Consider the following 26803-nt stretch of genomic DNA (forward strand, 5'->3'; position numbering starts at 1 on the left):
GAATGGTGGTCACGTGATCAATCCTTCCATTGTACCCGGTCATCGAAAATTTTTCAGAAGACCGGTTAGCCACATATTAAAAAAATCCCGGTTACCCTTTTTGCTATAGTAGTTTCTATAGCTTGTAGCCTGTATAGTAGTTTCCCCCATCAACTTTGATGCCAATTCCTGAATGTCATAATTCAGCAAATATTGAAGGGGCTATTGCGCCCCACCAAGCCCCCCCCCTACGGCTCCAGCGTGCTTGATAACATGTTACAGACAGCTGTATAGCAAAGATTTACAAGGACAGGGTGAAATGAGGAAATATGTCATACACAAGACTACTACCAAATTGTGATTAACGTTCTTCTTTCAAGAATAAAACTTCAGATGGCTGTCATAAAGCAAAACTAAGCAGGACGATTTGATGCTATGAACCAAAGAATTCTAGAGCAATCTCTGACGATTTCAGCCTGAAAACATAACTTAAACAACTGATTTTTTTATTACATGAGTCTGCTTACCTTGGAGTTTTGTCGAGGCCTTTGTCTACCGCGCTACCCAGTTTTGAATGTGGAACTCCCCCAATATAAAGACTCGAATTGATAGGTAAATAGGACAGAACACCACCTTCATTGTTTACATCAAATTTCCATTTGTCGATCATTACAACAGTTTTTATTCCATTTCGTTGAATAACTACTTTATGCCATTTCAGGTCATTTAAACCTGCCCCAAATCTCTTTCTTTTTTTACTTGCGGAGTCACTGCCTCCCATTTGCACAATTAAGTATAAACCGCCCTTCCGCAACTCCAATTTCAGGTAGCTTCTATCATCGTATCTTTGAAAGTGACCTATTTCCTCCACGTAAAGAAGCAATGACTGCATTTCATACGTTTTAAATTCAAATTCAAGTTTTCCATTGACACTGGCCGTCCAAGCTGGATACTCAGCGTATGATGTCTTTGGACTCAAAAATGACAAACAGTCGCAAAGGTCCAGTATCATTGAAATAACGGAAAGTACATAAATGACTAATTTGTTCTTCAGTATCATCATTGCAAGTTAAAGCAATTGCTTTTGCTGTTACCGAAAGCTTTCCTTTGCAGCTACCAGTTTCTTCATAATCAACACTTGCTTGCCAAGGATCTATCACCCATGTAATGACTTGATAAACTCTAAATCTCCGGCATAAGTCGTCGTTACCTCTCTACACAATTCAATACTCCTTAAAAAACTTTAGATGGTTGATTGTAACTCCTCGTTACTTGTAGTTACTCTTTGTCGCCTTTATGTGCCCCTTATAAATCTGTCTTACTTCCTGTTACTTCTTGATAAGGCGTACTTTCCTCTTTCACTAAATGAAATACTTATATAAATTAGGAGCCTTGGAGTCTTCGTATGCTTCCTTTAGATGATACTATGTTATCTGCCTCTTAATGTAGATCACAAGCTCTTGTCGCACAATGAGCTACTGAGATTAGCGCCTCCCTCCTTTTCCTTGCGAAAAACCAATGCCGTTGCCCTAATCGTCTTCCTGATCCCCAAAAGCTGCTCAGCTCACATCTACAATAGCGTAATGCCAATCAAGCAAATGATCTTACGGATCCGATTTCCAGTGAGATTAACGCTCTCCTCCTAACACGTGCCTCTTAACCAGAAGTGAGTAACCGATATTTTCTCCAAAATGCTTGAACAAGGATTCTAAGCATAATCTAGAATAGAAAATATTTCTTGACTGAAATTTTTGAACAGAATTAAATTTCTTAACTTGAAGTGCAATGAATTTTTAAGTTCAACTAACATTGAATTTCAATTTATGTGCTCACAATACGAGATTCTGTAAATCATCAAAAGAGCGGAAAATTTGATTATGTTCAAGAGTAAGCAATCTGGCATTCTCTTTCTTGGCTGCAGGTGTAATGATGGCATAACATTTGGCTTCGAGTGGCAATTCACTCTTGCAAAAAGCTTATGAGATTTCCACGAAAACAAAAGGATTTCTGTATACTTTCTGATAAAACAATATGATTTCCACCAGACGTGTACGAGAGTTCCATAGAGTGATTTCCCCCTCGTTTGGTTTTGGTCAAATAATGATGCTTTCTGACATTGTTCTTAAGGACAGGTTTTAGTTAGGAACAGTGAAGAAAAGTGCGAACAAAGTAAAGAAATTATCCCAATTAATCAAAGTTTTGTTAACATTGTCGTATTGTTAAATGATAAGATATTCTAAAATTCCAATAATAAATACTTGAGACGCTTGTTTGGAAGAAAACGAGAAGCTGCCCGGGAAGGTGTCATGACAAAAGTGGAAAGAATAGAGTCGGCAAAAGGGTGATCATTTTAAGTAGATCAAAGGAAAGAAATTCTGAAGTTAAGAAATGGAGAAAATGCGGATTGACATTTCGACAAGCATCATTGTTCCTGTCACAGTGTGGGGTGAAGTGTGATTAACGCAACATCGTATTAACATAACTATTTGAAAAGCTGAGAAGAATATCACGATAGAGTACGATATTATCCTAACTGTGTTATGTGATTAACTACAAGAGCTTCAAATTTGTGTGTGCATGTTGGTGCAAGTAATTGTGCTTCTGGATATGCAACCTCTACACATTATTGGATAATTGCCGATTTGCAAGAAGATTTAGAGATTTAAGGGACGCAATGAGTTGCATGAAAGTATGAAATACAAGCAATCTTTTCTTAAGAAACAGGAAGAAGCACATCGGCCTTTTGAGCTATCCAGAACGCTGCTCAAGTTGTAGCCTGGGTACCAGAGCCGCAAAAAATAACAGTAGTACCCAAGGGGTTTCTTATTGTCAAATTATTCAGGTTTTGTGAAATACACAAATGGATGACGCAAAAGCTGTTAAGTATTCATCTGATAACTGATCACGTGAAATATTTAATTGTTTTAGACAGATCGCTAGAGAGCATAATTGATCACATGAAAATCACATGAGGAATCAATGCTCAATTGATGGTGAGTTTCTTCAATATTGACTAATTGCAATTAAGCCCAGGTAGTGCCACACAGCAAGACTTTTTTACATTAATTACAAGGCAAATTTCTTGAGAAAGGAGATTCGTTTAAGCTATTGTCAAGCTTGATGGCAATTTTCTATGCAAGCAGTTATCCGACTCTTAAAAGATGATGCCACTGAGTACCCGTCAGGGATTACAAACAGCAATGGCTGGAATGAGAGGAGCTACAATGCCTGTCAAAAGTTTTTGTAATACCCAGCAATTTGTATTGCATTTCATATCTTTCGTTCCTTTTTCCGAAAAAAATAACTACTTCTGCCCCTTTCATCCTAAAACAATATTGATAATTTAGAGAAATATCATAAAAGAAGCGCAAAAGAAAATGTTTCTTAAAATCCTGACCCATTTCATAGTAAACCAACATTGTTCCGTGTGGGAGAGGGGAATGATCGATTTTGACGTTAGAAACTGACGTCAGTGTTCCAAAACTTTGGCAGGCATTGTGGGATGTAGCGATGAAAGTAACAATGACCCAACCACCCCAGATAGGATTTTTCACAAAGAGGCGCTTCCAATAGATGTGATCACACATGGGACCAACAACTATTCTCGGAGAGTGACAGAGATATAGATGAAAATATTATCTAGATTAGATAAGGTAATACAAACTTGCTATCAAAACAAGATGTTTATTGGCATGGATTTGCCACAAGAAGATAGTCACTAGGTTTATGACTATGGTGATGTTTAACACGTTAAAAGGATTATAATTAAACCTTATACAGGAAATCTTATAAAAAGGATCGTTGAAGAATAGGATTCAATATTTCATTAATAACCAGATCAATTTCTGCAAGTGTTTCCTGGCTTCTAAAAAGGTTTTATCATTTTCAGGAGATACAAAAATTGCTACTCGACTTTTGCAAGACACAAAGTAGCAAAATAGAAAGAAGGCCATCTTTTTGAAAAACGTGGTGCCAAAGATCATCCTTTTACCCACAGAGTGAAAAATTATTGAAATCATAAATCGCACATCTAATCCAGTTCATTTTATCATGGAATCAAGAAAAATTTCCCTGGCAGAGACTTTAATTTAATGGGAAATCGAAACAAGATTATAAAAGATCACAGCCTCAAGTCTGCATCTCCAGACAATGTGATCATGACCTAGCAGAAACTGTTTGCAATTTATATTTCTTTACATTCTACAATTGGGCGTCAATAAGATTTCTTTATTCGGTCACATAGTCTTGCTAGTGTGTGATGTGTCTCTGATCATTAATATTTGGCGTCGAATAGATTTCTTTACCTCGGCTGTTATAAAACAAGATGGTAAAAAGACCAGTGAAAGAGCAGTCTGTATGCTTGTTCCAGTAAATTCACACCCTGCTCGTTACTTCTCTTTCCTAGCATGTTGATATAGTTTTCAATGAGCAATCAATTATTACCCTAAATTGTAACACCCATATACCTACCGGCAGAGCCAAGCTAAAGGTTAAGGCCTTATCAAGGTTCAAAGATACCCTTCTAAGATTTAAATTTGTACTTCATACTTGACAGGTATCACGATTCTATATCATAATCAACCTTTGACTACCCTGTCCTTGACAACATGCACATGGTGTGTCTCCTGTCAATGTGTGAAGGAGATAGAACAACGCATGGGTTCGTAACAAAACAGGACGATATATTATATATCAACTCAAACGGCCTACACACATAGCATAGCTACCTGTAGTATGAAACTCTATATGCTTCATATACATAGGTCACATGAACTAACGCTCCTGCGCATAGTATTATGCTACAATATTAAGGAACAACAGCTTCGTGAAGCTTATTGTTTGTCTGTCTGTCAAATAGCGCTCGATGCCGTACAGGCAGAGTTTCAGTTCAGCTCATTTAAAATGTATGTTTTAAATTCCCTCTACATACAATATCTACGTCTCTTCATAAACATTAAAACTTATTTCATACAATGACTACAAATTATATAAACATACCTGTGAAAACAAACAATAAGTAACAATAACGTAGATTCTTTTGAAGGGAAAGTTCTTTACGAGGAGCTCTCAGTCGATTAAATTAATGAAGGAGGGAGCGCCGCCATTTTTAGATGGCTTTGGATGTAATTAAACAATTATAAGAGTAAAAGAACAACACGTCTTGCCTTAGGATCATATTTGACTGTTTTTGTTATATGAAAAAGTTGTCTGATCCTCATTTTCCGTCCTGTGTTCGTCGCGGCCCGGCATGAGAACGAGGTTTTGTTAAATCCGACATTTTCATGGGAAAACATATTGGCCTGTTTTACTTGTGAACATATCAACAAAAGCCTAAATCTCCACCAACCACGTTCAGACTTGTCTTTGGACATTAAATATTATTCCTGTAATGGGTGCCTCAGGCATATCATGTCTCTGTGGTTTTTCAAAAATTATGATCCGTGTTCGTAGCATGGCGAACCATCACTAAGACTAAGAGGAGTCGCAAGCACTCTGCAAATCAAGGCGTAGGTATCACGTGGTTTGGTCAGTTCGAGAGGTAGAACCAGGACACTGCTCGATAAGCATAGCTTCTCACTGCCTCAATAGCAAACTTCAGAAGCTAGGAATCAATTAAAAACAGAAATTGTCTGCGTAATAATTTTGCGTGAAGCAATAATCCGTATAGATAGAGCCATAGTGTATTATTCTGAATATTAAAAATCCCAATGAATATTAACGTGCAAAAGCCTTCTTTTGATGGTCAAAAGTTTCCGAGAACTGAATACATCGCGGCTGACTGTGTTGAAGTCACCATGTAGACCCAACAATTAGTTAATATTCAGAAGGAAACGCTCTTTGCTTTGCCGCGGGTTGGATTGTCTCTTCAGCACAATAAAAAGAACAGCAGCGAGGAGAAAAACCATTTCTATAAACAACATCTACAGATAATAAGATTCTATTAAGCAACAGTGTGTCATGATTTTTAATACTTCCATAAGAGGCTTCGTGGCTTTTCGTATGGAACCCTGTACTGACCTTTAGAAAAAAGATGATACCAAAACTTCTAATAACGGCCCATAATCAATGCAATGGAGTCACGACCATCCTGAAGTTAGTTTTCGTAAGACATGTATCTTCCCAAAACTTCACAAAAGCTTCCACTAATTTCTAATAACGATTCATTAATTGAACAGTTGAGAAGATTTGAATGTCTAGATAAAAGTCAATCTTTCCTTCGGGAAACTTAAACCTTTTTTAACCTTTCTTTAAGATAAGGCCGGATTTTGGTGTGAAATCCAACTTCCTAACACCTTATTTCCATCTAATTTAACTTGCATTGGCAGGGTGAAGTATTCTGACATACCTAGTAGCCCCTTGTTTTATAACATTTCGCTTGTCCAGCAAGGAGGGGGGTGTCGCTAGTTTGTCTTGCTGAAATTCCTCCAATCTTCAAATTTTGTAATCTCCAATTTAATGTGGCTTTCTGTTTGTTTGAGCGAAATGCTCTAAATCGATGCTCCATATTGGCGTAAAGTTTCAAGTTAAAGTTCTTTTTTTGGTTGGCCTCCCTGGCAGTCAATAACCGTATAAGTTTTCTGTGTTTTCTGAGCAATAGGAAGTTCAAAACATATTCAGTTTCAATCTAAGAGAAGTTCAAATTTTGAAACGTCTATTAGAAATATCACTAATTTCTTCCTTTGCACTTCAAATTGGAGAGGATTGATAACAAAACAAGTAAGAGATAAACTTCAAAAATTCAAATATTAATAACAATTATTGTTTTACCTAATCTTGTGAACCATTTCTGGCAATTTCCTTTCTCCCAGCAGAGTTTTCAGAGTCCAGAAAATTAAAATCTTTTGTTTTTCACTGCTTTTTGGAAACCTTCTGCGACACACACACAAGTTAATCATTCCTTAATCAATTTATTTGATGTTAAAAGTTAGAATCAAATTACGTAAATCTAATAGCTAGCGAAGCTTTGTATACTTCATATTTCATTTTTCACACTAAACAAATAATTTAGCGGCTACTGCACAAAATTCAGTGTTGATTTACTTAATATATATGCGCTGGCAGCGTATTATAAGTTCCTTGATTCAGCATATATACATTCTCTTTGATCGTTCGTCTCTTTGCAGTATAAAACTATATAGGGCTTTTCATAAGGTCTTACTATACTATACCATATTGCTTTGTATTTGTTGCTACCTAGCATCCGAAGGTAGTTTTTAGGACACTGAGAAGCTTATGCTTATCAAGCAGTGTCCTGGACCTTCCTCTCGATGTGACCACACCTCATGATTCCTACGCCTGGAATTACAGAGAGCTGGCGACTCTCTCCACTCTGGGTTAAAGTTTGGTCATGCCTGGGACTCAAACCACGGACCCTTGGGTCTGTAGTCAGCGCCTATAACAACTTAGCCATCCTCTAACAACTGAACCATATTGCTTGTTGTAGTGCTAAATAAAAATACGATTTGGGGAAGAGTATCCTCTAAGTTTCTTGTGGTAAGATAGATGTACATTCTTATCTCTTCAGACAGGCATGTTTCTATGACGTCATCGATGAGAAGTCATTTAACAAGAAGATGGCACAAATAATCAATCTGAAAAAAGTATAAATGGAAAAGTACCTAACTCAATGAATGAAAATTCTTGATATATCACAGAGAAGTCCATCGTTCTGAATCAACTAGTTTTTTAACAAGGTTGCTAAGACGCCTGATTTTCTTTTTAAAGTATCAAACTTAGCTGGAAACTTTCAAAACCAGAGCACGATGGCGACAAGATTAGCTTTATTCTAAGGCCATAAAGCAAGGGCTTGCAGACATATGTTCGATATGCATGCTGGTAATGACACACTTCAAACAGTTCTTATTCACTGTTGACAGAATTCCTTCATACTGATTAAGAATCATATCAAAACACTTGTCTGCAAAGCGAAGTAATCTCTTAGATTGATCCAGTAAATAATTAATGAAGAAGATAGGAAGGCAGAAATGGATTTAAAAGTAATAACGTCTCTTGGTTTATTTAGCAGACAGATGAGTTTGCCGTTTGATACAAGAAAAGTCAATAAGGAAAAGAAGAAGCTCGACTGTTACTTTTTGTAATTCAAATTTTGTATATCCAGAGGATTATTATCAGTGTATGATTCTATTAATACAATATGGAATTCTTATTTTTCTTTTTTGCATCCTATGCAAAATAAAATTTTCTAAGCGTCGATGCATGAAGAATTGTAAAAAATAAATGCAGAAAATCACATTGCGTGTTTTCCCACTCTCTTTTGCTTAGATTTTTTATTAAAAGTAGATGACCCCACCCATTTGCCTTATTTGTAACACTGTAAATGTTTACCCAGTGACCTTGCAAGCATTGGAAAAAGTCAGATCACAAGTTTCACGACTATTTCCGGTGACATTGGTACCGTCCTTTTTGAAACAAGTAGTTGTTTGATCAAACAATTTTTTTTTATTTTATGGGCATCTGTCATCCACTGCTTCTTCTTGATCTATCCGTTCCAACCATGGTAAATATCACATTAGAACAGCATTGGCAGCAAAATAGATTTATAGGAAATAAGGAACAAAAGAACCTTTTTAGAAACGAAGCGGGAAATCATGCTTGTATTATGCTATTTGCAACGTTTCCATGAATTGATTGGAAAGTATTCCCGATGACACTTGACCTTGTATTCTAACTAATAATTATTGCTGATAGTTGACAATGGAAGTATCTTTGCCTATCACACTGCACAGCAACACTCGCTTATCACGTGATGAATTGACCCTTGAAACATGCTTTCAAATGAAAATTGCAGATGACGTCTGCCTTTAAAGTGGAAAAACTCCCACAATATTTGCGAGAAGCAATTTACTGTAAACAGCTCATTATTGCTCATTTTCATCAGTTGTACCATTGATATATTGGTGCATATATAGACTTTTTACAACTATGTCAGCCGGATAAGAATCTGTGCAATTTTTTGTTTGTTTCTGCCTGGCATCCCGAAGGTAGATTTTAAGACAGAGAAGCTATGCTTATTGAACAGTGTCCTGGTCAGGCCACTTGATGTGATAACATCTCATGATTCATACGCCTTGAACTTCAAAGAGCTGGAGACTCCCCTTAATCTAAGTAAAAGTTTAGTCATGCCTAGGAGCCCAACCTCCTATAGTTGGATATGTTGTACGCGACCCAAACCACATAGCCATCCCAGCACCAAAGCCCTATGTCTGCACCCGTTTTTCCTTAAACCAATTACTTTGTCCATTTTCTAAATTCCACGAACATTCCTCATTACATTTAATACTGTAAAAGACTGTTTCGAGTACAAAAGGGAGTGTTCACAAAGGCGGGTTTGGCACGCATTTCATTGTCGATCTAGTTGATGGTTATATTGCAACGCAAAAGTTCTATGCTACAACTCTTGTGTTTCCCTGACCCCATTTCATATATCTACTAATGAATTTTTACCAAGACCCAGCAAAATGGCCAACACCTGTCTTGCGTTGTATGTCCCGTTAAAAGCGAAGTCAACCCACACCTATAGTTTATCAGTAATATGATTTTAAAATATAGTTTAAATTCATAACGATTGAGAGGTTTTTACGATCAAAACGAAATGAATCAGGCTGGAACATGTAAGTCAATGAAGCTTGATATGGCTATCAATAAACAAAAAGACTTTCAGATCTGAACCCAAAATCCGGATTCATTGCATTCCAAGCCAGAGCTTATCTTGGCAATAATGCTAAATTTATTAGTGATGGAACGATTCTTTTCTACAGCCACCTTCCATCTGAACACTGAGTAAAATAACTTGGAAAACGGTGGCAGATTGATAATCGCTTTTGACAGCAAATATTTACTCCATATTCTCCAACAAATATGATGGTTTATTAAATTGCCCTTTTTGTTAACAGGGAGCAAACCCAGTTTTGTTTTGCTAGCTTTAAATTGTATTCCAGGAAAAATATCTTGGTAAGCATTAACCTTAGAAGTTTATAGAAAAAGAAAAATCTGATAGGAAATCCCAAGGTTCAAGTTTTAAAAACATTTTAGAATCTGTGTATTTGAGAAAGCCTAATCCTAGAACTGCATCTCCATTTTTTGATAAAGGAAATGCAGATAGGAGAGTTTCTTAGCATAGGTTATTTCTAGTTATTACTTGTGCTAATAGTTCGCTAAAGCCAAACATAAAAATTTACATTATATGAAATGTGACATAATTTTATGTAAACATGTAAAGGTATTGCAGAGCATATGAGAAAGAGATCAATAGGGTATTTTTTTGTCAAAATTTTATTGATCATCAATCTGAACCTAAATCTCTTGGCGACGATAGCTTAGAGATTTACAAAAACTGTCATAATATCAAAATTTGCATCACGTTTCTTAAAAATGCTTAGCACAGACCTGTTCCATGCACACGTGCAACACGAGTACATAAACATCAACAGAGGAAGAAAATGGAATGCTCACAAACCTTACGTAGATGTCAGCCTTGGGTTTCAGTCATGGACCTGCCTTATAGAAGCATTCATTTGCCTTGCATGAATTTCTAAAACAACAAAGGTCAGGTTGAAGTTCTTTAAGCATGCAAACTTAGTTTAGTGTAAACTCCAGCCAGTGCAAAAGCCATATTTCCGCTTAATAAAAGATTGCCCCGATCATCCTTTCTTCTCCATTGAAAAGACTCCAGCTTGCGTCCTTACGGCCAATGAGAAATTTCATTTAAAAATGCTATCATACTTTCCAATTACTCAACATGAGTGTTCAGGTCTCTTGCCGAACCGGATCTCCAGACGGGGGCTCCTACTGTACGTGAATAACTATCATTTATCCAGTACAGTAAACAACGCTGCTACAATATTGCATTAACTGTAATCCGTTTTGATTAGCCTTAAGCAGAAAGCCATAGTTACGATCAGGGGGATAGCTTACAAAAGTTATATTTAAGAATGGTTTGTTGGAATGAAAAACATGTCGGTTATGAATAACCTAAGGTCAAACTTTGTGAGGAAAGTCAAGTCAAAGAAAATGTGAAGAAAAACACAATCTCATAGACATGTAATACATATTGTCGGGTAAAGGGAATCATTTGTAGTTGCAATCAGTGCCCTTTTAGGTTCTTAACAGAAGTTTCCAATGCCTAGTAAAAGTGCGGTTTTCCTATCTTTCAGTGTTGTTTTTAGTTTCTCCAAGAAACATCGACGATTCCTTTTAAGTTTAATATTTCTTGCAGATGTATGTTTTAACTAAAATGACTACAATGACTAAATAACATACATATTAGTAATAGAAGCAGAAGAAGGAGTTTTGGGTGAGTCAATCACGGAGATCATATCATTTCTTGAAACCCCAAATTTCCCCCGCTATGGTAGTTGAATAAATAAATCAGTGTAAAAATGTTTGTCAACCATCTCAGTGCATCGTTTATGTAAAAATCTAATCGTAGTGGCTGGAATCAAGTTAAACCAGCTTAAATTTAAAGAAAAGATTGAACAATTCCTCTTCTTCAAATTTCATTCTAGTTGTTTATTTGTAAAAACACCATTTAATGCTTATATCGAGTTAACAAAAATCATTTTCCAAAACATTCCATATTTATCAATTTTGTGAAAATAAAAATTTTTTGAAAATAGTATAATGACCTGTCTAAACACCTGTTTACTTTTTATTCAAATTTAGCCACTTAAAAAGAGAAAAAGTTAAAAAGGTGGACACATACTTGACACATAGCTGAGTTCGGAGCCTTATCCTCGAGAAATGTCGTTTCCTGTGAAATTAGAAGAAACATTTGATAAATGCCCTATGGTACGAGAAATAATGTATTTAAGCCTAAAATATGAAAAAAAAAATAATAATACAACGAAATTTCACTGAGAAAAGCTGTTATTAGTTTCTTAGTTAGTCGTATAGCTTTATATTAGTCTACACCAAAAGCTGCAAAAGAGCTTGAGTGGAAGAAGATTTGGTTTCTGTGTCCCGTTGATACAGAGTGCTACGGATCGCATTATTTAAACGATATGAACAGAATAAAAAACAGAAGCCATAAGATACTTTTCAAGACATAATCACATCGGACACCAATTGCAAATGAAGGGAAAAAACCCATACAAACTAAGCATGTTGGATTTAGAGCGACAATCACAAAGAAATATGATTCTGTTGCTCGGTTGAATGACGTCACAGATAATTCACACGTTTCGACAAATAGAATAAAACCTGTAAAAGATATGTGTAAACACGGCGTTACGAATCCTACGGCGCCAAGCAGTCAAAATTTCGACCTTTTTAGTGAACTTGCTAAGCTTTTCTTTTGGAAAAATAGAAGGTCAGGGTGTAGCTAACCCTATTTTGCTAATCAAAATTTCCAAGAATTCTCAGTGACTAAACTACGATTTAAGAGTTGGAGGGTGAGTTTGCTTTGGAGGGAATAAACAATATGGTGCTAGGCAAAACTGAGATAAAATCGCCGATGGTGAAAACCATATTGAAATCTCGAAAGAAAAGCGTATGATAGTTCAATACATGATAAGGGTTTGTTGCCCGAGATTTCAGGTCATGTTAATGTATCTATTGCAAGATGGATCAAGTCATAACACAAAGAGCTAATTTCTATTTTTCAAGAGCTTGCACCTCGTAGAAAGAGAACTGTTACACAAAGTTATATTCCCTTTTCAAAATGATGAGCTTTCCTTTATGCGATAAGAGATCTTATCAAGCAGAAAATCAAATGAGATTTAGTCGTCTAATTATATTTGATAAATCGGTCAAAGAAACTTTTAATACAAAGAATTATGGGATATATAATCGTCGAGTTCGTAACTTCAGCCTGTCAAGACGATCTTGCTTCAAATCTTAGTGTTTAGTTTTTCATGCAAATTCTATATTTTCATGTCATGAAAGGTTTATCAAAAGTGCTTGAAATATTCTGCTCCTTAAATCTCCGATCCATCCAAGTTAAACTAAACGTTCTTTCCAAATGCCCACTTTCAAGTACTTTTCATACCCTTTGGCTTGGCACCTAACTCTGGCCGAGTAGGCCGTAGCAAAAATTATGCAACTCGAGATATCAGTCGATCAGCAACTAATAGCCCTACTTTAGAAATACTTTGATCCTTCTCTAGAATACAGTGTATGTAAGCCTTTAAGGCTCTTGCGCAACCAGCATGCTTTGCGATTATAATTCAAAAAACCGGCCTAAAATCTTGAAAATACAAAACACATGCAATTTCTCAAGACAACTGCCGCTAAGCACGCGGTTTGAGCAAGAGCTTTTAAGCAAGAAGAGGTTTTCAAAAATTGAACATTAATCAGTCACGTGATTGGATGGGAGGCAGATTGAGACTGGATGGAAGGCATTTTGTAAGAAAATTTCCCTTCCTTGTAGTCATTGATTTTTGTAAAGATGATGCACATTCAGATTGTTCTTGTTCAATCTATCTAGCCTTACATAACCTTCCCTTCAAATTCTACTTTTCCTTTAGGAAGGATTTACCGGAGACGTCAGAGTTGCAAATATATGTCCTTCGGTAAATTCTGCTTTGATACAGTAAAAAGAATTATTTGCAGTCAGTAGTGACGGAAGGAAGCAAAAGAAATAAAGTTAAATTATCGTCTTTCCTATTTTTTCAAGTTGAAAGCTGACTTTAAAAGTGGACGTGTCCCTGATTTTCCTTTATTCTAACTAGACTACAAACAATCTAAATGGAAGAAAAATGACAAAATGATCTTCATTGTTTCTGTTGATAGTAAAATTTTGAACTCCGTGCATTCGGAACGGTAAAGTAAGTACTGAACAAAATTAAAATGAGATATTCTTGAAAAATACTTATAGAAAACGTGAATGCATATATATCCATTATTTGAAAGGACTGTGCACGACCAATAGAGTCATTAGATGAGGCAATCAGAAATGAATTAAATTAAAATATTTCGGAAATTTTTTTGTGGTTGACTTGGATCGGGGAAAATATCAAAAGGAATAAGGAACAAAGATTTGGCTACCAAGAATATATAACAGTAATAAGATTATATTTGGAAGCTAATCTTTCATCAAGTGGTGAATGCCTGGATATTTCAAATGTTCTTGCGCAAAGCCATCTTTGTTGGTTTTATTTAGCATAAACAATTACAATTACGCTTTGATAACTTGCTTTAATTATAGAAACAACGATAGAAAAAGCTTTGTAGGCGGGTTATCATGGAAATTGTTGAGTATATCATAAATGCAAAGAACGATCTTGCTTTTACGGAACTTAAAAAAACGGAAAATAAGATTGAAAGTAATTTTAAGTTTAGTTTCTAAATAAAGGGCAGTGGAAGAAAAAACTTAATCAGCCACAAAGTAGCAAAAGATACACTGTTGAAATGAAAAAATTAGTTCAGTAGAGACTGGAATTCTCTCTAGACCAGTCAGGGTGAGATTCATATTCTCCCGAAATGATCTCAGGTTCACCTGAGGTTGGTGGTATCTTAAAAAAAGAATGGCGAATGATTCTTCATGAACCAAGACTTTTGTATTATGTTTGGACTATTCCCGCTTGGCTTTTATATCATAGCTGTTTTAGAAAATTTAGAAATAATCAGGAAATTGAAAATGGATAAGAGTTGTAAGTGAAAACGTCATGAGAGAGTGAAAAGCTAGTACAAATTCAAGTCACTTGCTGAGCAATTTATTTAAACTGATAATATATTGTTTCAAAAGAATTGGTTTTCCGCTTTTGCGATTTCAAACCAATAGGTTGGCCATAGCCAGTACAGGTACGATGGGATGGGAATGGGGCTAGTGCATGCAGGGGTTACAAGACTTTATTGGTTGATTCATGAAAAAAGATGTAAAGGAAAGTTTTTCTTGTTAGAATGAGCTTTGGCAATGAACTGTTTCTTTTAGGATAAGCTCTTTCCAGCGTGAAGGGAGCTTTCTTTGACCAACAAATCGTTATCTTAGGCCCTTCTCAAATTTGGTCAGGGTATGCTTCGAAACTTTGCTAGTCTCTTGTGAACCCTTTCTTTTAAGAAATTCGCAATAATTGTTTTCAAAGAAAGGAATAAATGTAATTCGGTATATATCGAACCAAATATGATCCACGTTATTCAAGTATGTGTTGAACAAGTCTTTGTCTAGTTAGTGTCAAGTGTGAGCTACATGTAAAAATAGTTCTAGAATAGATATCGTAGGGAATTCACAGGTAGTCTGTGACTGATATCAGATTGACATTTCGCGTATTATAACATGCCAATATCCAGATGTTACCCTAATGCAGTAGCATAACCTCAGCTGGTTTGTTGACTGAGTCCAACGACGAAGAATTGTTATATCTGTGTTGCTAATCGTCTTTTGCAGGTTTTCAACTCTCTTATAGAGCACCTACTGAGATTGCGCACAGAGAGACTGTATTGTTAAATAGGCTTTTTGGGAGCTGCTATGGGAATTAGCATTAAACAACTAACATTTGCCAAATTGGCTTCGAAGATTAACGTAATCCGAGTAATCCAGATTATCGATGCTTTTTGGAGATGCTAATAAGCAAGATTTCAAGCTTTTCCGCGTCATCTGGAAACAGCAATGATTCTTTATGGATACTGGAGAAAAGTCTGCGGATTGCTTGGTTTACAGTGTCGGGGTAAAGGAAATTTGTATAGGCCCACCAGGTAGAGAATTTTCAGGGAAATATCCCATGGTGCTGAAAAACCGTTCTGCACTGCATGAATAATCAACCTTGTCGTTTATGTCTAGAGTAAGAGTAATACATCACTAAAGATAGCCTTTACAAAGCTGGTCTGAAAACAGCATTTCTTTGGCTGCAATAAAGTTTGCAACTTCCAAGCAATGCTGGACCATAGCCTATTCCTACTCTAATGTATTAGGAAAATACTTTAGTGCCATACTTTGAAAGCTCAGCTACTAAAAAAGTGTCAATACGTTATAAATGTGGCAAAATTATGCCGATGAAAACATTCTGCCCACAATGAATAATCATCGGTCTTGTGTTTTATTATTAAAGTTTGGGATGATAAAGGATAGAGGTTCTTATAGATTGCTTTAACAAAATTTATCTGAAATCTGCCTTTCTTGAGTTGCAATCTGGTTTTTAGTTTCCAAGCAGCAGTAAACTGCAGGATTTTTTCACTCGTCCAATTAATAGAATCCAGGTTTAACGAAACACCCCCTCAACTCTTAATTTATCAAGCTTCTGAGATTGAAAAACTAAATATCTATTTCACTACCCAACATGGTGTAACGAACAACTGGTTTTACAAACTCTCATTCCAACTAACGTCATTTCTGGCTTCGATTAGAGTTAGTAACAATGGGATATCCAGTCCTTGTCCTTTACAACTAGAGTAACAACTATGTCAAAATACAGTGATGTCAAAGATTGAGGGACTCGTGAGGTCGGAAGAAAGCCAGTCAGAAACACGCATTCTCTAACTGACTCAAAGTTAATCCTTACAGCAAATTCAGCCCCTTTCAAATTCATAAAGCAATTTTTCAGATTGGTTTCAGGAGGGCAAAGTATAGAAATCACAGAAGGATGTCTATTGGGTATGTTAAGGGTGTGACGCTGGCTTAGTGCCTAAAAGAAATGTCACAGCACATCTGCGCGTACAAATTTCAGTGATACATTGACTATTGATAAGAATAAAAAGTGGCTTGATAAATGATGTCATACTTGAAATTATATAGCTAATCAAGGAATATGTCGAATCGTCCAACGCATGTAATGATGGCAGTTTTAATTACCTTCTGCAGCTGCAAACACTAGAAAACTTGGAAATTACAAACAGTTGAAAGGATTTAAGCGAAATCATTGATAAAATGATACGAGACAATGCTTTCAAGTTTTCTCTCGCATATAAGTAAGTGGATCTGCATAACAGCAGTTAAAAGGGCAAAGAAGAAGTTATCTCTATATCAGAAGGAATGTGACTTTATAAATTGAATGTTCCTTTCAAATAGGATTAAAAACACAACAGTACAAACAAACAATTTTTTGATCAGTATCTCTGCAATATATTTAACTCTTGATATGAGAACACTGATGAACTTGATACTTTAATGAACTGGCATGAATTGACCTTATTGATAGAACCATGATCGTTATGTCGAGAAGTAATTTTAATATGCATGATAGATGATACTGTCAGAGGACAGGTGCATAAAACTGGGATGGTTCTAAATTTATGAGACGTAAACAAATAAACCAATACAATAAATACAACAAGTAACACGCACTCAAAAGAATAAAAGTATCAATGGAAATGCCAATCGGTGCTAAGAATCTGTAGAATAGAAGAGTTGTTTTTCTCAAAGAAAGAGTATCTATTTACAGTAAATATCAATGTGTTTCTTCGCAGAATATTTTGTGGCTTCTCTATATTTTCTAGCAGTATTCGCATAAATTGGCGTAATATAAGTGAAACATAATGGTTGTTCATCAGTGTATATAAAATATACTGTTGAAATAACTAATTAGGTTTGAAAATGCAAAAGTTATCTCACAACGTATCTCAAAAGTTATAAAAGCTATGCAAAATCTAACAACGACCAAGGATTTAAAAACTTCGAAGTAAAACTCTGCGTGTTTCAATTTTTCATGAAGAAAGGCAAATTGATTTAAATCGAGGATATAGGGAAAACTTCTAATCAATTTCCAAGAGGACCATTAGACGAGAGACAATTTTCTTATAAATTCTTATATGACGAGAGACAATTTTCTTATAAATTCTTATATGCTAACTTTTATCATTATCACGATCTTCAGAAAATATGCACTGATAACAAATAGCAATCCCCAGATTAATTATACTGTAAACAAAGCGTATTCTCTTTCGTCACTTTGCTTATAACAATTCTATATCGATACTAAACAACTGTACAAACCCAACTGGAATAATTTTATGAATAACATTGATTTATATTGATACATTAATTACGTGTTAATTTCAATCAGGGGCGAAGCCAAATATATTCCTTGGAAGGGTACTGAAATGGTTTTGCCGACAAAAAGGGCTGGTCTAACTCTTTACGCGTGTTGTTTAAAATCATACTTTCATTTGCTGGTTTTCGTGGTTTCTGTTTCAAAATTCATACCTTGCCATACTTTGAAAGTTCAACTACTAAAAAATGTTAATAACTGTAGAATATTAATACGTTATAATTGTAGCAAAATTATTTCAGGGTGAGGAAAAATTTCTTACTTTGCTGGCAATAATCTTTCATGTATTGACGGATAAAGTGTTGAGTGGGTATAGCCACCCCCCCCCCCCATCCCCCCACCCGTACCGCCCTCTGGCGAAGCCCCTGGATCAAGTGTGGAGATAATATTGACAAATATTAAAGTTGGTAGTGGCCAGAACTAGATGGCTTTTGGTTCACGTTATGTTTACATCTTTGAGTTTTTTGTGATGACTACCTTTGTATCAAACACGCAAATGTAATACAAACAAAGTCGAAAGAATTTCAGGCAATAAGACCAAAGTTCTAAATCCCATACTCTATATAGACGGCAATACCTTGTCCTGAAAAGGTCATTTAAGAGTTGCACTTTTTACTGACTTTTTCAACGGCATCTTTTGATATAAATAGAGTGATATTTATGATCATATTTTCATTATTGATGTTTCGTTAGTGCATATTATTTTTGCGTTGTCAGGCAAACCAATGGTTGTTCTGCAGGGTATGAAGAAAAGAGTCACGCGAGTTTATTCTGATTGTAGTTGTCATTGAAAGAATTAATCAGCCTATAGTCGACAGAGTAGGTGGATCACGACTTACGGCAAAAGTCATTGAGAACTTTCCCACATTCTCCACATGAAGAGAAAAAGATTCCAACCTTGTCATCACAGAACGGCAGAGATATTCTGCTGTAAACAGGGATGAAGTCAAATCCACCATTCAACAATATCCGAGATTGTGCGCTTTCTTAAAGCCATAACGGAAAAAGCTTCCTACCACGGTGAAGATTAGATCTCATTCTAATTGGAGAGCGCCATCATTTAAACGCTCTTCGCTGGGATTATTTCTTAAGAAATTTTGTAATAACCTTAAGATAGCCTAAAGGTATTAACGTGCTCTAAGACATTCTTTTCTATGTAGGATATATTACCGAAAAAGCCCCCGTACCAATATGTCTCGCTAAAGTAGAAAAATATTGAACAGTCCTTCAGCTTTGAGTCTAATTTTTAGTGCTTTAGGTATAGCAAGGGTTATGTTGTTTTGTCTTTGTTAAATTTGACAAAGAGTTGAATGCAGTACGACTCAACAGAAATCAAAGATTCTCGAAGCCTTCTCTGCACTTTTATCACCACTTTGATATTTATCTCGTATAGGGATACACATATCATTAAAGATGGGTCCGTTGATAATCTTTTGCAGATGTTCATTGGCCACACTATCCTTCCCCATCCAGCAAAGACGACGGATTGTTTACTAAATACGTTGGCACAGCATACTCCTCACATTTTTTGCAATTGAAAGTTGCTTGTATAGCGCAAAGTGTATATTGAGACTAATAGGATGGATGGCCTAGACTTCATTTAACCTTATTCATATTTGTTAATCTGAAAAATAATTCTGTCTGAGAAATATAAAGTCTAGCATAGCCATTGAAAAACATGTTCGTGTTTGTAGGATATGTCCTTATATGCACCCAATCATTATAAAGAAGACCAGTAACCTTTTTTCCAGCAACCTTACATGCCACTGGTTCATTTGCTTTCTACAGAATTTTGGTGTAATACAGGGCTCTGTTATTGCCTAACCCTAGCCCTAACCCTAACCACCATAGATAGTGATGCACCGTTGCATTTCATTTCACCTTTTAATTTTTTGGACAGAAACCTTTCTTTCACTACGAAAAATGTGCGAGTTTCAGACGGCCTAATCTGGCTAAATCAGAAACTGTCTTTTCACAGTAGCCCTTCTAAAGATATCACTGACTATAAACAACGATCATACATTGAAGACAGCAAAACAACATTGTTCGTTTTAAATATTTGTGCACAATGAGACAATGCATTGAATCATGTGTGACATGGACTTGAAAATTTGCACGCTGTGGAAAAATAAACGCTAAACGACCTTCAACTCTAGATGGCTTTAAAGCTTCGATATGTAATACCTATTCAATTTTCAAACATTTCTTACTTTTAAATAGAATATTACAACTTTCTCTTTGGCTATGCCAACTTTTTGTTGCTAATTTTCCCTTTATGTGCTAGGATATAAGTGCAACTGCTTCCTGTTTTGCAACATTACATCTAAAGATTTCTAATGTTATAGCAAATATCATATTCAGTCCTGTTTGCAAGTTCCAGTCATTCGTCTAGCAAGCAGGCCTGATCCTTGCAAAGCCGTTCTCATCGCTACTTAGTCTTGACCCTTTTATCTTCTTTCATTTGTACTAAGTTGTTTGGGAAAAAAGAATGTTTATCCTTTGTTGAAAGCAAAATTCAAGAGATTTAATAAAAACCAACCAATCCTTTTGGAAAGGCATATCTTTTCAACTATATTTTGGTGCAAATATAGTCCTTTGAAGTACAAGCTTCAAGAACAAACTTATAGGAAACTTCAACAGCCCTATCCTGGATTCCAGAGAGGAGCATATCGTCAGTTTACGCGCCAAAATAAGCGTAAAGGAAGAAATGGAAAGGAAGTGTAAAGAAAGAATTGGAAAGGAAGCGTAAAGGAAGAAGTGGAAAGGAAGTGCAAAGGAAGAAATGGAAAGGAAGCGTAAAGGAAAAAGTGGAAAGAAAGCGCAAAGAAAGAATTGGAGACGAAGCGTAAAGGGAGAAGTGGAAAGGAAGCGCAAAGGAAGAAATGGATAGGAAGGGTAAAGAAAGTAGTGGGAAGGAAGCGTAAAGGAAGAAGTGGAAAGGAAGGTAAAGGAAGCAGTGGAAAAGAACGGAAAGAAGGCAGAATAGAACGAAAAGCAATGTAGAAGAACGCTTAACGTAACGGGAAGAGGGGAAAGATAGAAACAGGAAACGGATAGAACGCGGAAAGATTGCGGAAAAGAAATTTCATGTTGGTGATCGCAGAACGATTGAATACCTGTCACTTAAAAGAATACTCTTAACAATTTATAGTCAATTGTAAAAACATTGGCTTTGTATATTCTACATGTGACATTCGCCATTCTATTTAAATGTGCAACTAAATATAAATTTTCAAATGAACGAATACCATTGAAAATCGATGGGTATTGTTATATTTTTCCAGCATCAGGCAAAGATTTCTCTGTTTTGATTTATAAACACGATTCGACGAAGATTGAATCAGCTAGTGTTATTCAATATTTTGTTGATCATACATTATGTAAGGAATAACTGGAAATAATTATAAAGTACTTGGCTCCAAAGTAAGCCTCTTATATTTGGCTTTAGAAGTTCTTAACTTTTAGGCGGAGATAAGTCCCATATTTACGGCTTAGTAACGGAATTGTACCCACTTTTTGTCTTGAACATGCGAAAACTGAAATAAGGACAAGAAGTGTTTGTTTCAAACTTTTATTTTCCTTTTTCTGCCAAAAAAACAGACCAGCATTTCTACCTCTTTCTCACAACACTGACCCGAAAAGAGATTCGATTCACAGGTTCGCCATTTTGTGCATAATAACAGAATAGGCCGAACAGAACCTAAATATACAGTGAATGTAAAAATACACTTGCGTCTGCATTTCCCATCAATAAAATTTCAGGCCACCAAACTATAGGCCACCAAAACTTAATATTAACCATGGTTTAAAGTTTGTAGCGTACAAAGAAAAAGTAACCAGAAACCGGTTTGCCAGATAATATTTACAAAAGAAGGACGGTCGGATGAACAGCTAAGGGCAAAATGCGTATATAAAGTCCCAATCAAAAAACTTCCGAAGAAAATGCACTGCGCAAGCAAAGTATGTATTTACGCGCACTCGTCTTTTTAATAACTTCTCTGCGAAAAACTGAGAAAGTTTCTCCTTCAAAAAATTCCTTTCCTACACTCTTGGCTAGGATCTAATATTTGAAATTTAGGTTTACACTGTAAGGTGTTGCTCCTTCAATTGAAAATTTGTTGGTTGCTGAGAGTGTTTATGTTTGTCTAGAACAAAAGAATGTTCTTAAAATTTAGGCTGAAAAGACAAAATGGCCAAAATTAAGTAAATTTCCAAGAAAAGATTTTCTAGGCAATTTATCACTGACAAAGGCAAAAATTTAGAATACTTGGCCTAATAAATACCGAACTGGCAACACTGATCAGAAACTCTCTAAACAACGAACACAATTTTTGCTTATCTTATTGTCAATTGAACTTAAAATTACGTTCACTTGTAGTTATATCTATAAATTGTTTCAATATATATCTTTAATGTAATCTCACGCATAATGGCCGCATATAAATATGGTTTAACTTGAGAAATAAATATGGTTTTATTTAAGAAACGAAAAGCAGTTTTACCTTTCCAAGCAGAAGAGAAAGATCCTTTCTCGGTGCTTAATTTGACATTCTCACCCGTTCTTTAGTTCCCAAGAAAGAGTAGTCGACAGTTGCAAAACGCTTAGGACTGCGATTATTGATGCGAAGGTACGCGAAAGGTTTGGCGGAACGGCGGGATCGGCCCGTTTTGACGGGAGGAGTACAGGATAACGAAAAGAAAGCAGATCGGAATTTGAAAGAAAAGATCGGTGGAGTACGGGATATGCCGGAAAAAGGAGCAGGATGTCAAATTTTTTGAATGGGATGGATAGCAGAGTGGTGATAATTTATTGCCGACCCTCTGTTACCATATAGTAAGAAATGTCTACTGTAAAGGCAGGCCTGTCAAGCATGAATTAGAACCAACTTTTCCTCCTTATCAGTAGCGAAGGAAGCGGCAAATGACTCTATTCCCTGGAATTAGAAAAAACTCAAACACTTGAACAAAGGTATTTTCTGAATTTCCATGGATCTAATTTTTTAGAGTAACAAATTTTTATCAATAATTTACAGAGGCAATCGCAACAGACGTGTATATCACTGTCTGAGCTGCCTCGTTTCCGGTCGGGTCGATGGTCTTATGAAAAGCCAAGCATAAGACACAGACAAGAAATAAAAACTATCTTTGCTTAATTTCAAAGTTTATTGGATTGCGGTTGGAGCATTTATTGATTTGCTTTGCACCACCCCTTTGGCTTTGATTGAAAGCTTCGACGCGGCATTCCTACCAACATGCACCGCAAAGAAGGCTAATGGCTATCCCCTTTCTCAGTGCTGAATCCAATTAGAAATGTCACAAAGCTTCGTTTGCCTGCATTACCACAGCCTTTCTTACCAGACCAGCACGCAAATTTAGCAAACGTACAAACCATTGCCTCATACAAGGTTCTATAACAAGGAAAATAGCAGACATTCTTTCATAGAAAAACATCTATGAAAAAACCGACTCAGAAGTCACCCAAACAATTAAGAATAACCCTATCAACGATTACCCTTTTTCCTGAGAAACTGCAGCAAATTTTTATATCAAGTGAAACACTTCTGTACCTATTTTGTGGCATGATTTTCATCCTAAAAATATAGATTTAAGGCACTTTTTAGTTAAAAACCTATTGAAAAAATGAAGCGACCGAGAACTTATTTAGCAGTTTGCTTCTCAGCAAAATGCCTTTTAGGAAGATATGCATATTACTGTCTGCAGGCTATAGACGTATAATTCCTAGAACATATGAAGGATTATTTCTGTTCAACTGCCTTCGTGTAGCAAAGCAGACGATGCTTAATCAAACAACTATCATTTTCCCAAAACATATCAACACAAATTCATTAAAATAAATGATACTGTTTGGTGTAGAGAACGTTTCTGTTTAATTAGAATAGTTTATCATTTAAGAGAGCCAGCAATTGATAGAATAATATAAAAATTTAAGGACGAAAACAAAAACGTAAAACTTTTTATATTATATGCTCGGATTTTTTATAAGAGACAACCAAAAACTTCCTTTTTTGTGCCCCTCCCTCATCTTTGGCGTTGAAATTCTGGGTTCTACCTGCCGCTTTGAAGCTTTTCCTATTTCAAAAGTTCGAACTCGATATATATAAAATCCCTTTGAGCTGTAAAAACCTTTATATTTTCATAACTCTCTTCACTTATAACCCCTTTGAAGCCCTAGATATCATTCTCAGGAGCTTTTGCTTTGGGCTTTCAATCAATCGATGAAATGCCTTAAAGTCCTTTAAAATGATCAATAAGAAATCTAAATTCAAAATACATACTTTAAATGCTTTCTACCTTCGCTTTTCCTTGGCAAGAACTCTTTTGGCGGTGTTTAATAAATAATTTTCGCAACAATTGTGATGATAAACGTATAACGGTCATAGATCTGAGGCTAGGAATGTTTGTTTGGAATTAATATTTAGAAAGTTTCTTCTAAACGACTGTTACTACGAATCAAAAGTATTTTGAATACTATAACAAAAACTTTGCAAGATAAAAGAGAGCAACGTTGATCATTTGTTTATATACAAAGTATGTTAAAGAAAACATTATCATTGACAAGAAGGATGTTGAAAATACTTGCCAAAGAAAATTTTCAATGCCACCATAAAAGTCTGAAAGGTCGTTTTGTCGGCGAGTGGGTTCAATGATGAGAACGGGACCAAGAAGACCTGTCTGTTCGTGGGAATAACAGTGGATCGATTGCTAGCTTTTAGTGTGATGTGAGGATTTCAAACTTGCTTACTGCTGTAAGAAGGAATAAGCCAGCGTGAGAAAGGAAGATTTGTCTTGATAATCTTCAGGAATCGAAAGTTAGCCCTGAAAATAGCAACTATATCCTTCTTAAATTTGCTTAGTCCCTTCCATCTCTTTTCTTGTCAGACATTTTCTTCATTTCTCCGTATTTGATCATCCGCACCCTTCATGCAACTGTTTCCTATACAGGGCTGGATCCAAAGCAAATTTGAAGGAGGGGCAATTGGTAGTGGGGGCGCTGAAAAATTTTCAAAACCTGGTTACGACAGTACGCTGTACACAACAATTTCAGATCCATTTTCAGAATAAACAACATAACTTTGAGGTAATCCTTGAAACAAATCAACCTATCGGTTCAAGAACCTTTTTCATCTGATTCTCATCCTTTAAAAGGGATGCACAATTTCCACAAAAAGGGGCTCCAGACTTGCTTCAACTCGTTGAGGGAGGAGCAACTGCCCCTAGTTGTCCCACCTTAAATCCGCCACTGTTCCTATAAGGGGCTCCTCTTTAATATAAGGTTATCTAGGCACAATCATTGGCCGAATGAGGCAAGTCGTTTGAAACATGGAAATTCATGGAAGTTCATTGGTGAACTTAAATGTGTTCATCGATTTCAAAAGTTCTTTGTATTTTCAAGTTGTCAAAATTTGTCGATAATTCATGCTGAAAAAACAAAGCCCCGTAGCAGAAATATTTAAATCCCAAGGTAGTGGTATCACAGTAATGAACAAATCACTCAAAAGTAGACAGGTGGCACTAGTAAGCAGACGCTAAGAAAAAGCATCTCAACATCGCGCAGAGGGATTTGTGATGACCAAGACAGTATAGTGAAATCGAAAGAAAATAATATGTTTATTCCAAAAATCATAAAAGAACCAAAAATCAAAATACAAGATAGTATATTGAAGCTCTGTATGCGGGGGGGGGGACATCAATATTTATTAAATTTAATTTATTTTATAATTCTATTTCATTGCTTAACTTCTCGTTGTCGCGTTGCTTTGTTCCTGAATATGTTTCGTATTATCATTACCGGCGGACAGCATATCCTGCGTTTCTTCCTTCTTACACAAGATAGGATATGCTAAGAGCCATAACAGAGTCAAAAATATACATCAGATTATTATTTAGTTTCCTAATATTTTCATTTGAATAAGAATTAATTTTTTGAAGAAAATGAAAAAATTGAAAGCTTGCTGGGAACCAAACTTGATTTTCACATTGCGAATGTTTTCGCGGATTTTCTTCATATTTCAAAGCCAAAATTCCACTTTTTCCATTTAAACAAATTTTTTTTTTATTTAAAAGATGACCGAATTCTTTGTTTGATTTATACGTTAATTTTTATATAAGAATACGGTATATATTTTCCAACCTCGATATTATAAAGAGATATATCAGAAAAAAGCTGAGCCTCAGCAACATTCTCATAATATTTTTAAAAATTGGACGATACAGAGCCTGAATATTCTTATAAAAATGTTTTTTCATCAAAAAAAGAGTGTAAGGGACAACATGGCGCACAGAAAAGCTTTTTCAGCTTGGCTCAGGCAACATTAGGCTGTCAAGGTTACCCTGATTCTTAAGCCTTTTAATTATATTCAAAGGTTTCTATTTCTTGAAAGAATTTGCCTTGTTGAAATCCAGCTCCAAATTTCTGCCTGGAATTTAAAATCCTTTATGACAGTATTCATTTGAAAAATGTTGAAGAAAAATATTTAACATTCTTGAGAAACTTTTCTTGATTTTGACCTTAATTCAGATAAGGCTACCGCAAGAGAAAAACCAATGCTTGAAGCGTATCAAAACATTTTGAAATTGAGATAAATCCTTTTGAAATTTGGTCGGAATTTCAATAACTGTGTGAAAAATTCCCCTACAGTCATCTGAGGGTTTCAACAAGGCGAGTCTTCGAACAAGGATTGAAAAGGCCATTGGTCATGCCACGAATGATCTTATTTTAAACCATCTTATATTCAAAGATACCACCTTACATTTTTCTTTAGGGTGATATATGAGGAAGTTTATATCTGTCACCAGTGCTGGAAAGTAACTTACCTCTGTAATTTTTATATAAAAAACCGAAGTTTTTTTGGAAAGACGAACAA

General features: G+C 35.7%; 1 protein-coding gene across 4 annotated transcripts in view; it reads right to left on the reverse strand.

Annotated features, from left to right (window-relative positions):
* Window positions 1–26803, reverse strand: part of LOC135688911 (neurexin-3) — a 38944-nt gene that overhangs the window by 9439 nt on the left and 2702 nt on the right. For 2 of the 4 annotated variants that reach the window (XR_016144025.1, XM_065205970.2), the window contains exons 2-4: window positions 11702–11749; window positions 10457–10531; window positions 507–1698 (exon numbers count right to left, since the gene is read on the reverse strand). Coding sequence is in view for 3 of the 4 variants with exons in the window: in XM_065205970.2 (XP_065062042.2) it covers window positions 507–1042 (536 nt within the window). In the remaining variant the exon portion in view is untranslated. The remainder of the gene's footprint in view (window positions 1–506; window positions 1699–10456; window positions 10532–11701; window positions 11750–26803) is intronic. The other 2 variants (XM_065205971.2, XM_065205972.2) reach the window with 2 other exon arrangements.

Source organism: Rhopilema esculentum, chromosome 9 (genome assembly GCF_057945365.1).
Source record: "Rhopilema esculentum isolate cy_ngs chromosome 9, ASM5794536v1, whole genome shotgun sequence".
Taxonomy (NCBI): Eukaryota; Metazoa; Cnidaria; class Scyphozoa; order Rhizostomeae; family Rhizostomatidae; genus Rhopilema; species Rhopilema esculentum.